Source organism: Liolophura sinensis, chromosome 8, assembly GCF_032854445.1.
Source record: "Liolophura sinensis isolate JHLJ2023 chromosome 8, CUHK_Ljap_v2, whole genome shotgun sequence".
NCBI classification, from domain to species: Eukaryota; Metazoa; Mollusca; class Polyplacophora; order Chitonida; family Chitonidae; genus Liolophura; species Liolophura sinensis.
The window spans coordinates 56,448,903-56,467,494 of record NC_088302.1 but is presented as its reverse complement, the minus strand read 5'-3'; the positions used below and the strand labels follow the sequence as shown (position 1 = coordinate 56,467,494).

Here is an 18,592-nt window from a genome sequence, read left to right as displayed (position 1 = left end):
GCAACCACCACAACCCCCAAAACTCTTCCCGAAAGGGTACTTTCAAGAAAAGCACTTTAGTTATGGATTAGTTATGATTTACTAGTTATTTTAGTTGTTTTTGACAAAAGACTAAACATACAAATTTCATTTTTTACGATGAATATAACGTTAAAGCTGGTGTAATTGAGAGTATCACACTTATAAGAATAATAAATCATCAGATAACCATAGTTAACTACTGTGAACATGATATACTACTATTAACATTTAGTTCATGTTTAAATCTCGTTTTATTCTGTTTGATTCACAGGATCAGTTGCTCAGAGACTATAAGTGCAGTAGATATCCAGCATTGATATGGGACTGACTTCAGGATTGCCTGGCTTGACCACAGGGAAGTTTGCCACCTGACATCACCACAGGGAATGTACATTGGTAAATGTCTGTTGGCCATAGGGAAGTTTGACGCCCGATATCACCACAGGGAACATTGATGCCTGGTTTGATCACGAGGAACATACATGTAGATGTCTGATTTGACCACGGAATGTTGATACCTTGACCACAGTGAATACTTAAGTCTGACTTGACCACAGTGAATATTGATGAATACTGACTTGACCACAGTGAATATTGATGTCTGACTTGACCACAGTGAACAGGGGAGTGTTGAGGTCTGAATGTTGATACCTGGCTTAACTACAGGGAACATGAATATCTGACTGGACCTTAAAGTTTGATGGCAAATCAAATTTTACATCATGAAAATGGTGGATTCTATAAGTTCTTAGTCATTATTTCATAATTAACAGAAGCTTACTCTACAATAGAAGAAAATTATCTTTCACAGATCATAAGTACTTAGTCATTATTTCATAAGTAACAGAAGCTTACTCTACAATAGAAGAAAATTATCTTTCACAGATCATAAGTACTTAGTCATTATTTCATAATTAACAGAAGCTTACTCTACAATAGAAGAAAATTATCTTTCACAGATCATAAGTACTTAGTCATTATTTCATAAGTAACAGAAGCTTACTCTACAATAGAAGAAAATTATCTTTCACAGATCATAAGTACTTAGTCATTATTTCATAAGTAACAGAAGCTTACTCTACAATAGAAGAAAATTATCTTTCACAGGTCATAAGTACTTAGTCATTATTTCATAAGTAACAGAAGCTTACTCTACAATAGAAGAAAATTATCTTTCACAGATCATAAGTACTTAGTCATTATTTCATAAGTAACAGAAGCTTACTCTACAATAGAAGGAAATTATCTTTCACAGATCATAAGTACTTAAAAGAAGCATAGTACAAAGCTTTGCTATTCGTCATTATATGGTTACTTTACCAAGTAGAAACTCCGGTCAGGACACCACATGTCCAAGTGAATCGAAAGCAGGCTCAGATTTACCAAAAACTTGCATTTATTTCGGTGATTTGAGTTTTAAGCTGTACTCAAGAATATTTCTCTTTTCCGATGGCAGCCAGCATTATGGTTGGAGGAAACTGGACGTAGCTGTGGGGAAACCCACAACACTCTGCAGGTTACTTGCAGACCTTCCCATGCATGTACCACTGGAGGGGAAGCCAGCATGAGGTGGACTTGAACTCGACCAAAAGTAATAATTTGTTTCACATCTCGAATATGTTACATCAGAACATGTTCCATGTTTATTTGAGTTGATACATTAGGGCAAGGTGAAGGCCATCTGTTCAGTGTAAAATCTGAGATAAGAGGCTTGATAAAAGCTTTAGTGTGGACTAATGTTCTGTGCACTGCACATACAGACAAGATCAGCAAGACACACTGGCAGTGCATGGCGAATAACCAGTGCACAGTCAGATACACTGGCAGTGCCTAGTAAATAACCAATCCACAGTAAGACACACTGGCAGTGCCTGGTGAATAACCAGTCCACAGTAAGACACACTGCCAGTGCCTGGTGAATATCCAGTCCACAGTAAGACACACTGCCAGTGCCTGGTGAATAACCAATCCACAGTAAGACACACTGGCAGTGCCTGGTGAATAACCAATCCACAGTAAGACACACTACCAGTGCCTGGTGAACAACCAGTCCACAGTAAGACACACTGGCAGTGCCTGGTGAATAACCAATCCATGTCTAGACGTTAAATAGGTTTTAGTAAATCAAAAATGTACTAAGATCATGACAAAAAACAAAGGAAACAAACTGAAGGCAAGCATTAGGGTTAACATGTTATTTAATATATAAACAAGTAAGATGGAGCATTTTTTAATGCATACTATTCATGAATTACACAACGTAGATATATGTAATATATTCACAAGTATGTCCCACAACAATGACATCAAAATTAATTCAAACACGATCTGCTGACCGTCACTGGCACAGGCCAGAAGTTATCAGGAGGCAATGTTATAGCCGATTCAATGTGACACCATCAAGTCCATATCCCTTTGTGATAAGACATCATATAATGGCGTGGGAGAGTTAATTGGTGCTAAACATCTGCCAGCACACACAATAATTAATACAATCTATTATCAATTTTATTCATTTTCACAAAATATTTAGTTAAGATACTTGGTAAATCAATATATTCTGGGGAATAATTTTAAATATTGCACAGACTGGCTTTCACAATGTCACCACAATTTAATTAAAATGTGTCTCCATGATGTAATGTCAAAACTTCAAATTCCTGTAACACTGCATTCATCTTTAGCTTCTATTTCTGTTCACATGGAATGATTTGCTTGTAAATAGCAACACAGGTGCTTCTTCAAGAATACACTTCAAACATGATTCTCGGTTAACCACTAACACTGGTGGCACCATTATTTGATCGGAATGTGAGTTACATGTATTTAAATCAAGAAAAAAACAGATTGCACATGTTACTACATCTGTCTGGAATGAGTTATTAGTCCTCAGTCTTTGGTCTAACCCCTTAGCTTTGTGTTTCCATTCTGATCACTTTCAGGAAGCCCCTGTTTACAAAAGACAGTGATTACCGCATACATGTAGAGCTGAACACTGTGTACAAACCTACATGAAGACCCTCAGACCATTTCCTATTGGTAGTCTTCATATATCCTCCCTTAAACCAATATTTTTCCACTCAAATTACAATTGCACAAAATATTTCCCACAATTTATTTACAGTTTAACAAAATTTCAATCCCTTTAAATTTACTTTTGATCACTGCTAAAAGTAGGGTCAGATATATGAGCAAACAAGAAGTTCTATTTTACTCAAAGAGTAAACTCAAAATTGCTCAAAGTCGAAAAAACATTATCATTTGATCCACTTTAAGTAGAGAGGCAAGTTACTCAAAAGTCCACCTTTTAACACCTCTTAATACCTATGAATATTTTATGTTAAAGACTAACAGGTCGTGGGTTTCCTCTAGGCCCTGTTCAGTTTCCTCCAGGCCCTGTTCAGTTTCTTCCCACCATAATGCTGACCGCCTTTGCATGAGTGAATATTATTGAGTACCAGTATCGCAGAAAACACCAATCAAATAAATGAAGACTAGCAAATGATAATATATCACAAAATCTACCTCTTTTATAGACTTTTGAATAAAACTGGGATAGGTGGGTGCACAGAATTGACTGTCTCTTAAGTATATGTAGCAGAGGAAATCTATACATATGACAGCATCAAAATGGGATAACTATGATATGTAAAAGTTTTGAAAAATTTAAGTTGTATATAACTGATTGTTACATAAAGATAATAAGTACATATGTACCTACAGAAGTAAATCTATCCAGCATTAGAGTACCACACTTTACTGAGGACAAAAAAATGCAGCCAAGATCCCGGATATCTTGAAAGTTTGCTAACTAACCACTAACATACTCATTCCTGCTGTTTGATTATAATGAGACATGGCAAACATGCACATAGCCCACCATCGTTTTACTCCCTATTTTCCAACCATCTTCAGGGGTATCACAAAATAAAAATCTAGACCCGACCCTTGCTTTTGGGCAACATGAAATAAACAGTGTAGAACCCAACCATGATCTATTCCCAACCCTCGTTTTAGGGGCAACAAGATAAAATGTATAGACCCACTCATGTTCTGACATGCTCACATAAAACTTGCATGACGAACAGCTAGACCTCACCCTCCTAGGGCAATTCGGTACATTAACAGTATCCTAAGGTAACATAACGGAAGGAGTCTTGGCCCCATCCTCATTACGAGGGCAACAAGACATAAATTGCATAGACAACACACGTTCTTGGGCAACATGACAGTGTAGACCCTGCCATTATTAGGTAACATGACAGTACAGACCCTGCCATTGTTAGGCAACATGACCGTGCAGACCCTGCCATTATTAGGCAACATGACTGTGCAGACACTGCCATGATTAGGCAACATGACCGTGTAGAGCCTGCCATTATTAGGCAACATTACTGTGCAGACCCTGCCATTATTAGGCAACATGACAGTGTACACCCTCTCATTATTAGCCAACATGATCTGGACAGTGCAGTCCCTTGGCAACACAACACACAATGCACAGGCTCCACCCCCTTTTCTCAGCATACAAAACTCCAGTTGAGTTTGGCAGCTTGGTCCTACAGCTGTTGTCTACCTGGGAACAGTATTGGTCTATTGGTGAGATCTGACATCAAACATGTCTGGCAAAAGATGGATACCTGTAACAAAGAAGGGAATGTTTAGCAAACCTGGGAGTCAGTTATTGTACACATGTCAAGGATTGTTACCTACAAATGTCATACATATTAAATACATTCATTAATTAATATGGTAAATTACAAATGTAGTACTGCAGTAGAGAGAATGTTTTGTGGGTGCATTGCCATTTCAAAGGATGTTTAGAAGTTGTTTTATTTTTACTTAAAGTTTCCCTTGGAGTCCTGTGAATACTATGCTGCATGTCATAAAACCATATGTACATCACTGAAACTGGCCACTTGGTAAACAATCTATTTGGATGAACTGAAAACCAGTCAACACAAGAACAAAATGGCTCAAATATTCTAGATTCATTTAAATATGTGTCACTGTTATCAGTAATCTAACTCAATAAATCAACTAAGCATAACCCGTCCTCAACCCTCAAACCAAAATTAAAAACATTGAAAATCACACAATACAACATAAAGAAATAGTGAATACTCCAAAACACAAACGGAAACAAGAGCTAAAATCCATCACCCTGTGCTGTCTGGGGTGAAATCCACTACACCTGCCATGCCTGCTGACAGCCTCTGTAGAACAAGAGTACAGCCAGGTTGTAAACCTTAACTGTTTCTTCGTATGTACTATCCTGAATCCAGCTTACAACTTAATATCCAAAATCATCATGATATGAATGAGGAAATGTGTGAATGGAGAAATCACAGCGAAGCCTAAAAAGTTATCTTTTCATTACAACCAATGTTTGAAATTCCTCCATTAGTATATAAAACAAAAAGAATAATCAATTAAAATGATGAATCAACAGTTGAAATGAATGAATCCATTATTATAAATTAAAAATCAACAGTTAAATGAGTGAATCCTCTGTTATATAGATTTGGGTGATTATTTAAAAGTACAACAACTCCTCTATTATAAAGTTATGGATCATCAGATGAAGTTCGTTAATATGTCATGCTCTAACTTTTTAACCTTCTGCTTTCTTAACTTTACCTATTTCTAAAGGACAATGAGGAATGTATAAGCAAAATTTGTAAGTAAAAATTAGCTGCAAATTTTATGTTTGTACCACAATAAACCAGGATAACCATCCATTCTGAGGTGAAAGAAAAAGTGAGGGAACATAAATAAACTGTGCATAAACATGAGACACCTAAAAATAAAGCATTCACACAAATAAATGATATGGAACTGTCCTGTTTTGCAGACATGTCTCTACCAATGAAACTGTCTCTACTGGGTTATGACCACACAGCAGCATCTGTCTCCACCAATGAAACTGTCTCTACTGGGTTATGACAACACAACAGCATGTGTCTCCACCAATGAAACTGTCTCTACTGGGTTATGACTACACAACAGCATGTGTCTCCACCAATGAAACTGTCTCTACTGGGTTATGACCACACAACAGCATGTGTCTCCACCAATGAAACTGTCTCTACTGGGTTATGACCACACAGCAGCATCTGTCTCCACCAATGAAACTGTCTCTACTGGATTATGACCACACAACAGCATGTGTCTCCAACAAGGAAACTTTCTCTACTGGGTTATGACCACACAGCAGCATCTGTCTCCACCAATGAAACTGTCTCTACTGGGTTATGACCACACAACAGCATGTGTCTCTACCAATGAAACTGTCTCTACTGGGTTATGACCACACAACAGCATCTGTCTCCACCAATGAAACTGTCTCTACTGGGTTATGATCACACAACAGCATGTGTCTCCACCAATGAAACTGTCCCTACTGGGTTATAACCACACAACAGCATCTGTCTCCAACAAGGAAACTGTCTCTACTGGGTTATGACCACACAACAGCATCTGTCTCCAACAATGAAACTGTCTCTACTGGGTTATGACCACACAACAGCATGTGTCTCTACCAATGAAACTGTCTCTACTGGGTTATAACCACACAACAGCATCTGTCTCCAACAAGGAAACTGTCTCTACTGGGTTATGACCACACTACAGCATGTGTCTCTACCAATGAAACTCTCTCTAAAGGGTTATGACCACACAACAGCATCTGTCTCCACCAATGAAACTGTCTCTACTGGGTTATGACCACACAACAGCATGTGTCTCCAACAAGGAAACTCTCTCTATTGTGTTATGACCATACAGCAGCATGTGTCTCCACCAATGAAACTGTCTCTACTGGGTTATGACCACACTACAGCATGTGTCTCCACCAATGAAACTGTCTCTACTGGGTTATGACCACACAACAGCATGTGTCTCCACCAATGAAACTGTCTCTACTGTGTTATGACCTCACTACAGCATCTGTCTCCACCAATGAAACTGTCTCAAATGTGTTAGGCTCCGTACACATACATAATAGTATGTGTCTCCACCAATGACACAGTCTCCACTGTGTTATGACCACACAACAACATGTGTCTTCACCTATGTAACAGTTTCTACTGGGTTAAGTACCATACACATACACAATAGCATGTGTCTCCACAAATGTAACAGTTTCTACTGGGTTAAGTACCATACACATACACAATAGCATGTGTCTCCACAAATGTAACAGTCTCTACTGGGTTAAGTCCCATACACATACACAACAGCATGTGTCTCCACCAATGTAACAGTTTCTACTGGGTTAAGTACCTTACACATACACAACAGTGTGTGCCTCCACCAATGTAACAGTTTCTACTGGGTTAGGCTCCGTACACATACACAACAGCATCTGTCTCCACAAATGTAACAGTTTCTACTGGGTTAAGCACCATACACATACACAACAGCATGTGTCTACACCAATGTAACAGTTTCTACTGGGTTAAGTACCTTACACATACACAACAGCATGTGTCTCCACAAATGTAACAGTCTCTACTGGGTTAGGCTCCGTACACATACACAACAGCATCTGTCTCCACCAATGTAACAGTTTCTACTGGGTTAAGCACCTTACACATACACAACAGCATGTGTCTCCACCAATGTAACAGTCTCTACTGGGTTAAGCACCATACACATTATAGTAATGATACATTTGGAATACCAACAATTAACCATGGAGGTAATAAACTGCTTACTAATGGTAAAGCTTCGAGAAATGATTTGTCTTTTAGGTCAAAAAAGTTAGACCATTATACAACTGCCCATGAACACCCAATGGCACATGTACATGTACAGGGGCAAGGTGCAGGGGTGATTGGGGAGAGGGGTGTGGAAAGGGGCTTCATAAAACTAGCCAGCCCTGGAGACTAAGTGTATTACTGTACTGTATACATGTTGTACCCTGTGTTATTAGGCTACAGTATCAATATGAGGTGAAATGTGGGCATGATGGGTGTCATCTTCCTCGGCTGAGCTGTAAACATAGGATTACAAATCACTGTTATGTAGGAATGTATGCGTACATGTACCATGAAAACACTGTTCTGATCACCATTTCACATGAACTGTGTGTTCATTCTGTGAAATGGTAAACTGTGTGATTTGGTACAGAACAGTAGATCACAAACAAGCATTACGTGGAGCCGCTTGTGATCATTCCCCCAAGCTTCCTAGGCACAAGTGAATTAGCAGCAGTTTTGAGCACCCATTTTGTTAAGATGGTTCACACTTTTTTTCGTTACAGTAATATTCCATAATCCTATATCAATAAAGACGAATCGTAAGTCAAAAATTCATAAACAATGCTGAATAGAATGTCTATGAGTTAGAAAAGTACATCACCATTTCTGGGATACACTGTCACCACATGAGTTAGCCATGTAAATGTAGAACCATTACAGTTCAATTTTGAAAGTTTCACGTCAGCATTTAAGTCAGCATGAGAGAGAACTAGAATGGATGCATGTGAATTTCTATATCAATAGTACCCTTGCTTTCATAGGTCGCAGACAGCTCATGTAAAGTACCTATCCCCACGAAATGTTTGTCTTTGTTACCAATCTCAAACACATAATTTCTTCTGATGCCACAGAGACTTGTAGACTGTAGAGTGGTGCTAGCATGATGGAAGTTTTTGTTAAACACACACTCAACCAGGACAGCTATCTTGTTGCACTGAATGACCCTAGTCAGATCCGAGTAGTAAATATCAGTAAAAACATACTGTGATTCACATGACATAATTTTGGGAAAGCGTTTTAGTCAATCTGTAATTTAAAGCGGTTAAGAAATGCATCAAGTTTAAATTCATTATGGTAAAGCAATATTTTTCCAAAATATTATTTTGGAAAACCAGAGTCCAATTGCAGGTATGTTTACTTAGATCTGTAAGAGCACAGTTTTGATAAAATGAACGAAGAACACACACTCCAACTTGAGCTGTAAGTTATCTACTGGTAGGTATAATGAGCAACTGTCCATATCGTATGACCACCATATCATTAATGTTGTACAATGTACCTGAATGTAACTGTATTATGCTTAGCACAGAACATAGATCCAGATGTACATGTAGGCAGATACAGTATTAACCATTCCAAGACTATTGTAATTCTTCAACCTTTTTGCATGTTTGCAAGGTGTTTATTCAAGCATATTCTGAAGGCATTATTCTGTGTAGACCAATAAAATTACACTGTATTGAAATTGATCATTTTAACACATGTAGTTTTGTCTCCAAAATCAACTTTAAAATGTGCATAAATTGCACTTTAAGTTGCTTTTTCATATGCAAAAAAGTTGAGGAAAAGGTACCTGGCTTTTCCAAGCATAGTTATTTTCTTGCTGCTTACACATTTTGCCTACCTGATTTTCTGAGTCGCCATCAGCCATCCCCTTAGGGTTGGGACCAGGAAACCACCTAACAGTATCTGGGTGGGGTGATAGATCAACAGCGGGATAGAGATGACTGATATCCCACCAAAACCACTAAATACAATCTTTATTATGGGTATGCCTACAACACAAGATCCAGAAAATCTTTCTTACTTGAAATATAAGACATTGCTGCAGTAAAGCGCATAAAAGTTGGGGAAAAGTTGAATAAGTCAAGAAAAGTCTGAACAGCTTCCCAAAGAGAACAGTAGTAGAAAGTAAGGAGAAACAGAAAGTATGGAAGTCATACAGTATGATATTTTAATCTGTTGATCTGTTCATGGTAAAAAAATGGAATTACAGAACATTAGAAAACAAACTTGGATGTTTCAAGTCATAATTTTACTGAGTTCTGATTGATTCATCCATCTTATCCAGCCACTTCAAAGCTTTTAGTGAAGTTTGATTAATTGCTGATGAGAAAAATTTAAGTTGGCATCAAAAGTATCATTTTCAAGACCTTTATGTAACCTGACAGTGCATTTTAAACATGCCAAACTTTAGGTGAAATACGGTATACACCATTCTGCATGCAAAGAAATGACGACGAGATATTATTCATCAGTCCTGCAGATGTATGTAGACAATGCAACTTACCTAATGTCAACGATTTATGAGTACAGCAAAAGAGAAGAGCAATTGTATCACTGGGTTTAAAATGAAAGAATGATCGTGTGCTGACAAAAAACACCAGCAGTAACAAACAGACCTGTAACAAAACAACTGCAACAAAAAACACAGATATATGTACATAGATGTATAAATATCAGGATTCTGTATTCAAAATTCCTCTAAGATTCAGATCATCATTAAATGAAAACACTTCTTGTTTATTTCAAAAGTATGTCAGCCACTGATTTCAAGAGATGTAAACTGTGATGAGATTAGATTCAAATACCACCTTTAACTTTAAATACTGTAAATTATTCGCCACAAAAAGAGCATGCTCACATGTATGTGCCACGAAATAAGGAAGTACTCACTCATGAGAATAATGGACATGAGACTTAAACTGTCAATTTCCACTTCTGAATGTGAAAACGTGTCACAAAATGTTGTGTAAATGATCATCAGAAGTATTGCACTGAAAACAAAAAGTAATGCTCAGTGAGTAAATCCTAAAATTCAGTGACATGTCTTTGGCAACGTCCCATATATCATAAGTATCAGAAATAACAGAAAGCAGACATAACACTACTGTGACCTTAATTGTGAAGATGCTCACCTCCCTATTTCACCAAATGGTATCTTCCTCCTTTCCATCGAAGACTTCACATAGGACCGTACTACTTGGCCGAGAAAGACAGGAAGGACAACTGTCACAGACAGCTGGCCGAACACAGACCAAAATGGCACACTAGCTGAGGAGCCCACCTGAAACAATATAAACAAATCCATCAAAACATATCCTCAATAAAATAAGCTTCTATATAACTGGAACATTTTTGTTTCTTGATTCATTTCAGATTTGATTTATCTACATTTCACCCTTGGAGGAGGAAGACTGCCAATAAAAAGACATGTTTATGGTATTTTAAATTTTTCAATGATTCAGTACATATTTTGCAGGGAACGTTATTCCTTGGCAGGTTAACAACTTGGCAAACAGTTTGCCATGCCAAGACACACCTTCTAGAAAAGACTTTATGTACATGTAGCATACCTGCACAAATTCTACAGTCATTGTCTAATCTACCTACACCACAGGGGGGAGATGTTCAAAACATGTAACATATACGTGTACATGTGACTTTGTGAACAGTATGAAACACTTCCCTGTATTTGTCAGTTTCTACTTACAAACAATACTTAACATGTACTTACTGAGAAAAGGAGTAAAACTGGTGTCACCATGATTCCCTGCAATCAAGTAAGGAAAACATCAAAGTTTAGAAACAAAATTACAAATACACTAGCTCCAAAAGATTGTACCATTAACTCAGTATGTATGTGGGGGCCTAGTCCTGAAAACATTCCCACAATCCCCATGTGTCCCCCATGTGTCAGTTCATCCCTTCACCAAAATAAGCTCATCACCACAAACAGAAGCAGACAGTTATATTTATTTATTAACAGCATCATTTGCTTCATGATCAAACTTGTAGATCTATTCCTTACCAGTACGATGATAAAGTTTACCTCACCTATCATTTATCAGTCCTATATATTTTGTGTTTGAGTGTCTGTAGATCTATTCCTTACCACTACCATGATAAAGTTTACCTCAACTATCATTTATCAGTCCTATATATTTTATGTCTGATTGTCTGTAGATCTATTCCTTACCAGTACCATGATAAAGTTTACCTCACCTATCATTTATCAGTCCTATATATTTTATGTCTGATTGTCTGTAGATCTATTCCTTACCAGTACCATGATAAAGTTTACCTCACATCATTTATCAGTCCTATATATTTTATGTCTGACTGTCTGTAGATCTATTCCTTACCAGTGCCATGATAAAGTTTACCTCACCTGTCATTTATCAGTCCTATATATTTTGTGTTTGATTGTCTGTAGATCTATTCCTTACCAGTACCATGAATAAGTTTACCTCAACTATCATTTATCAGTCTTATATATTTTATGTCTGATTGTCTGTAGATCTATTCCTTACCAGTACCACAATAAAGTTTACCTCACCTGTCATTTATCAGTCCTATATATTTTGTGTTTGATTGTCTGTAGATCTATTCCTTACCACTACCACAATAAAGTTTACCTCACCTGTCATTTATCAGTCCTATATATTTTGTGTTTGATTGTGTGTAGATCTATTCCTTACCAGTACCACAATAAAGTTTACCTCACCTGTCATTTATCAGTCCTATATATTTTATGTCTGATTGTCTGTAGATCTATTCCTTACCACTACCATGATAAAGTTTACCTCACCTGTCATTTATCAGTCCTATATATTTTGTATCTGATTGTCTGTAGATCTATTCCTTACCAGTACCATGAATAAGTTTACCTCAACTATCATTTATCAGTCTTATATATTTTATGTCTGATTGTCTGTAGATCTATTCCTTACCAGTACCACAATAAAGTTTACCTCACCTGTCATTTATCAGTCCTATATATTTTGTGTTTGAGTGTCTGTAGATCTATTCCTTACCACTACCATGATAAAGTTTACCTCAACTATCATTTATCAGTCCTATATATTTTATGTCTGATTGTCTGTAGATCTATTCCTTACCAGTACCATGATAAAGTTTACCTCAACTATCATTTACCAGTCCTATATATTTATGTCTGATTGTCTGTAGATCTATTCCTTACCAGTACCACAATAAATGGGCACAGGAATATTACAGTGCCAACAACTCTGGAGAGTTGATGTAGTGGGGATATTGATTTTCACCTAATGCCAGGTGTTATGAAATCAGCTCCACAGCACAACTTGAATACATCAAAGGATGCTCAGTGAGCTTACCAGAAAACTTCCAAAAGCTGAATTGAAAACAGCAGCTGCCTATAAAACAGAAGAAAACAATACTGAAATAGCTTATAAAAATGCAAATCTGAAAAACTCTGGAGAAAAAATCTATGGCAATGATCACATTATACATGTACATGTAATTAGGGCATAAAATCAGATCAATATAAGACATAAATATGTGAACCCCTTTGTTCTTATCGGTTAACATGCGGATGGCCGGCTTTGGTAGAGTATTCGATCTGAACTAGATATTTACAATACAAACTTGATAAATTGATTCAATAGTATTCCTGATAATAGCAGGGTGTCCCAAATTGCCTCAATTCACACCAATGAGGTCCTGTGCGTGAATCCGGTCATTTCATGAGGTTGTGTGTGTGGATCCAGTCATTTCACATGAGGTTGTGTGTGTGGATCCAGTCATTTCACATGAGGTTGTGTGTGTGGATCCAGTCATTGCACATGAGGTTGTGTGTGTGGATCCAGTCATTTCACATGAGGTTGTGTGTGTGGATCCAGTCATTTCACATGAGGTTGTGTGTGTGGATCCAGTCATTGCACATGAGGTTGTGTGTGTGGATCCAGTCATTTCACATGAGGTTGTGTGTGTGGATCCAGTCATTTCACATGAGGTTGTGTGTGTGAATCGAGTCTGTTCGGACAAGGTCATGTGTATGTGTGAATCCAGTAAGCTCAGATGTTGTCGTGTGTGTGAATCCAGTCAGCTCTGACCACCAGCCCTTGACCAATGAGAATGTGTGTGTGAATCTAGTCTGTTCAGATGTGGTCGTGTGTGTGAATCCAGTCACTTCAGATGTGGTCGTGTGTGTGAATCCAGTCAGCTCTGACCACCAGCCCTTGACCAATGAGAATGTGTGTGTGAATCTAGTCTGTTCAGATGTGGTCGTGTGTGTGAATCCAGTCACTTCAGATGTGGTCGTGTGTGTGAATCCAGTCAGCTCTGACCACCAGCCCTTGACCAATGAGAATGTGTGCGTGAATCCAGTCAGTTCAGATGAGGTCGTGTGTGAATCCAGTCAGCTTTGACCAGCAAACCTTGACCAATGAGGCTGTATGCGTGTGAATCCATTCAGTTCAGACCACCAGTCCTTGACCATTGAGGATGTGTGTGAGGATCCAGCCTGTTCTGACCAATGAGATTGTTTGTGTGAATCCAGTCAGCTCTGACCACCAGCCCTTGACCAATGGCGTTGTGTGTGTGAATCCAGTGTGTTCTGACCAATGCGGTTGCGTCTTTGAATCCAGTCAGTCCTGACCACTAGCCCTTGACCAATGCGGTTGTGTGTGTGAATCTAGTCTGTTCAGACCAACGAGGTTGGATGCGTGTGAATCCAGTCAGTCCTGATCACCAGCCCTTGAACAACGAGGCTGTGAGTGTGAATCCAGCCTGTTCTGACTAATGAGGTTGTGTGTGTGAATCCAGTCTGTTTTGACCAATGAGGTTGTGTGTGAGAATCCACTTTGTTCTAACCACAAACCCTTGACCAATGAGGTTGTGTGTGTGAATCCAGTCTGTTCTGACTAATGAGGTTGTGTGTGTGAATCCAGTCTGTTCTGACTAATGAGGTTGTGTGTGTGAATCCAGTCAGTCCTGACCACCAGCCCTTGACCAACGAGGCTGTGCGTGTGAAGAGAACATGTGCTCACCTCATTGCCTCCAATTGCCTTGGTTAATAAAACAGCAGAAGAAACTGGTGGAGGCATACATCCTAAAACAGTTAGTCTGCAAGGGAAGAATATGGGGGAACAATGTCACAGAAAGTTTGGCATGTAAAAAATGCAATTTTAGAAAAACATACAGGCTTTAAAATGTGGCCTTTTTATCTATGTGAAAAACAGTAATTTGGTAAGTGCAGTCCTCGCAAATAACAATTACATTAAGCAAAAGTCGTTGTAAATGCGATGCTAAACTGAATTTTGCTCAGCAAAAAAAAAGCTCACAACCACAAAATTGCGATGGATGGTGAAATGAGAGTATGTTGTACGTGTCTTACATCACAACTAACAGTCACTGTGCTCCTCGTCTGATGCCCTCTTGTTCTCAACATGAATAAATACCGTCATAGTACTTTTATTCTAGCGTAACATTGCACTAAAATTCATGTTACATTGAATGTATGCCAACCACTGCACACCTTCAATCCAACGTGGCATTCTCGAAGACACCGGTGTTGTGAAAAGTCAAATGCAAGTTAAATTATATTTAAAAAGTTAAATATAATTGACCGTTCCAAAAACTTTGTTGACTTGTCAGAGGTTCAACGTCCATGTGTGTTGGGCTGTGCACGTGTACATGCTTGGCCTTCTACTTGTATTAGGTACAGGAAATTAAAGGTTTTATTTTAGACAATTGCCTTGGTCATTACATCCAGTTTTCATACTTATAATTTACAGTCAAGAGCCAGACAGTGAGGCCCGTAAGAGAAAGGTATACATGTATACATGTGGCTTAGAGTTTGTTCATCTTGCTCTGCATGCAACTACACCTGCTTTTTTGTCCTTCTATCATTGTAAACCCTGTAAAATGAGCGATTTAAAAAGTGCAATGGTAACCCCCAATTTTCTGTGGTAGACGGGTTTCTCCACCGCATTTTGTTCAGTCATCGCTACTTTTATTATTTGCTAGGGCTGGAATGGGAAACAGGTTTCTCTATTCTGCATAATGCATCTACTCATGGATGGACAGGGTATACATGCTGTTTTAAAATTCTGACATTGACATTAATATATTGATACATCAGAATAATGATAGAAGTTTTAATTACATGTATGACATTATCTTAGTGTTACTATTATAAGAATATGGTACAAAACATCCAGCTTGTTTTGGCTATCACATCTCCGCTGACGACTTACCCATCCAGCAGTAGTGGATCAAAGGGGCTTTCCCTTAGCAGAGACAGAGTTGTCTGGATAAACAGCGGGTAGAAAATAAATGTAAAGCCTTGAACAAATATGTGTAGCTTCAACTGTAGCAAGGCTTTGGTTATTTCCTGGAAGTAAAGTATACATGTACAAAACATTTGCTGCCATCAGATAATTAACACGCAAATTATAAATAAGATTGTTGCTGAATGTTGCTAAATGTTGCTTCATTACCATCTCCCAGATTGCATGTGTAACGTGTATACAATGATATACTGTAAATCTTCAACCTTTTCAACCACTAAAGCACTTTTTTCAGTGGAATTTAAGCATACATTTATTATGCAGATGATGCAAAAAATTACTTGCGCAAGCTTCACAACATGGCGCAACTTAATTCTCTACACTCCATAGTGCTCTCAGAACGTTTCAAAATATTAGTTGCATGTTCTTAAAATACCATACAATAAATTAAGTTAAAACAACTTCATAAAATACATCGCTTTCTGAAAGCCAAAAATATGTTTTACGTTGAAAACATTATGTACTTCAAAAAAGCATAAAAACATACTGTATTTCTTTCAAGGGATTAATAACAGAGAAACAAGTATTGCTAATAGCTTTGACCTTTGAACTTTGAACCGAGAGAAAGCAGTCCAGATAATTACCTCAGTCCTTAATGACACTCCGCTGTTGAAAAATATTAAGGATACACAAAAATATTTGACTGTAATTTCCGGAATCAAGGGACCTGGAATATTGAAGATCAAGGCATTAATTATCATAAACCTTGTTTATGTTTTTAACATATAAACATACTGCTATACAGAAGTAGCCAACAAAGAATATATAAGTTTATTATGCTGATAAATCAGGAAAGTTTTTGTTATTATTAAGAATGATAATTCTCCCTTCTCAGAAAGACATGTAGGTTTATTGCTTACATCATTATAACTGAACTAGAATGTATAGTGAGGTTTAATGTTTTCATGTACAAAAAGATGTAATCGCTGATAAATCCAGGCCAGTTTACAAATACATGTATTATTCCACACATATAAAACATCATTATGCACATACACTTTCAAACTTGAAAAGTTGTTGATAGCAAATAAATTCAATGACTGGTAGGTACTGATCACAGTTCCGTATCATATATCAAACACTACTGCACGATTTTTGCACCACATTTTGGTACATAAATTTTACATGGTGGGGAGGAAAGTTGAAACAAAAGTATCTTTCCTTCATATATAGCCTCCTGCATGCCTTGTACTTCATACTTCAACGAAGTTAAGTATATACATAATTTAAATTTTCTCTTTTCAGTGAAGGACAGCAGCTTCACATAATGAACAGTCAGTTCATAGTGTAAATAGGAAAATGATATTGATTTTCTTTGCAGAATTGATTTTTACATAGTATCCTTCTGGCTATCAGAGACAGATGTTTGCAATAACATTCAAAAATCAATAAGACAATGAGAGGAATTTACTTAATACCACTGCTGCTGTTATATACACAGGTGTTTAATACTAAGTAAAAAGGGAAAAAAAAGAGTGGTGAGGAGCAATTAACAGTATCTTTACTCTGAGTTTTAAATCCTCAGCCATCTAAAAACTTGGGTGTTAATCTACTGAAGCCCCTTTACCTCAAGATGGTGCAAGTGTTTATTAATTCATACAGGTGGAATTAACAGATCAAGCTTAATACTTGTGCTGGATTTATCTTGTACTGTCACTGGCTTTGGTAGATGTCTGTTTGGCTGGGTTATTAATACATGTGGCACATGTATTCTGTATTAAACATGAGTTTTTCACACAAGCATAGTACATTTGCATTTGAGCAAATTTCAGGCATGCCAGGTGCATAACCAAATACTTATTATAAACAGCCGACAAGTTAAATGTCAATCCTGTTTATATATATGTGACAGGCACAGGAGCATCAAGAGAGACCTGGTAAATATCAGAATGCAAATATAAGGGAAGACATTTAGATAGCAGCTGCTGAAAATGATCAGTATCAGCCCTAACAGTGAATTATTGACATCAATAAAATGTATACAAAATGTATATAGTTCTTGGACGCAACATGAGCTAAAACAGACTAGGCCTACAGATAAATATGAGGCATGGAACTCACATTGTCATTTGACTGACCTAAGACTTTCAAAGAGGAAGTTGTAACTTCCTCGCTTGGCGTGCAGCATGAAGGAGATAGTGCAATGACTAGCTGACCCGTATCAGTATAATGGCTCGGGCAGGGCTGCTTACTTGCCTTCGGTAAGTCGTCTCGGTGAAGCAGCACTAGACAAAAGAGCGGTGGAAATCCGTCCTGCAACAAGGGGGCACATTACATACACCCTAAGGATTCCTTCGTCGTCATATGGCTGAAAAATTGTCAAATACGACGTTAAACCCCAAGAACTCACTAACTCACTTATTTGACTGACAGTGTCATTTGACTGACGGTGACAGATGACTGACAGTGACAGATGACTGACGGTGACAGATGACTGACAGTGACGACAAAAGTAAGGACAGTAAGTGAACAAAACATCAAAATTCGAGCAGTTCTACTCACCACCCTTTGCCCCGATAGTTGGTTCCAGCTTGGCCAAAATGATGACAACAACAATGCCGACAAGGAACCAGTTTTGTCGAATCCATCTTAGAACGACCATGCTGTCAGACTCTGCAGTTTTCCCTCTGCATAACGTGGCCGGTTTTGCTGAGAAAAAGGCGTCTGCTAGGAGCACATGCCAACGAGGCGGAA

General features: G+C 37.9%; 1 protein-coding gene across 1 annotated transcript; it reads right to left on the bottom strand.

The window, feature by feature from the left end:
- Positions 1-3,246: 3,246 nt before the first annotated feature.
- Positions 3,247-18,548, bottom strand: LOC135473940 (sodium/bile acid cotransporter 7-like). The gene is made up of 12 exons (XM_064753896.1): positions 18,401-18,548; positions 16,483-16,565; positions 15,806-15,942; positions 14,597-14,672; positions 12,923-12,961; positions 11,302-11,337; positions 10,703-10,851; positions 10,461-10,561; positions 10,075-10,200; positions 9,409-9,559; positions 5,185-5,237; positions 3,247-4,661 (listed from the first exon to the last, which is right to left on the bottom strand). The coding sequence occupies exons 1-11, from the start codon at positions 18,498-18,500 to the stop codon at positions 5,210-5,212; spliced, it is 1,026 nt and encodes a 341-aa protein (XP_064609966.1). The 5' UTR covers positions 18,501-18,548; the 3' UTR covers positions 3,247-4,661; positions 5,185-5,209.
- Positions 18,549-18,592: the final 44 nt, after the last annotated feature.

Bases quoted from the DNA above. Each gene is read 5' to 3' on its own strand.
- LOC135473940 (XM_064753896.1), bottom strand. From the start codon at position 18,500: ATGGTCGTTCTAAGATGGATTCGACAAAACTGGTTCCTTGTCGGCATT. The intron at 9,560-10,074 runs GTAAGTTGCATT...CTTGTGTTGTAG, and splicing joins TCATAAATCGTTGACATTAG to GCATACCCATAATAAAGATT. The intron at 5,238-9,408 runs GTAGGCAAAATG...CTTGTTCTACAG, and splicing joins ATGGCGACTCAGAAAATCAG to AGGCTGTCAGCAGGCATGGC.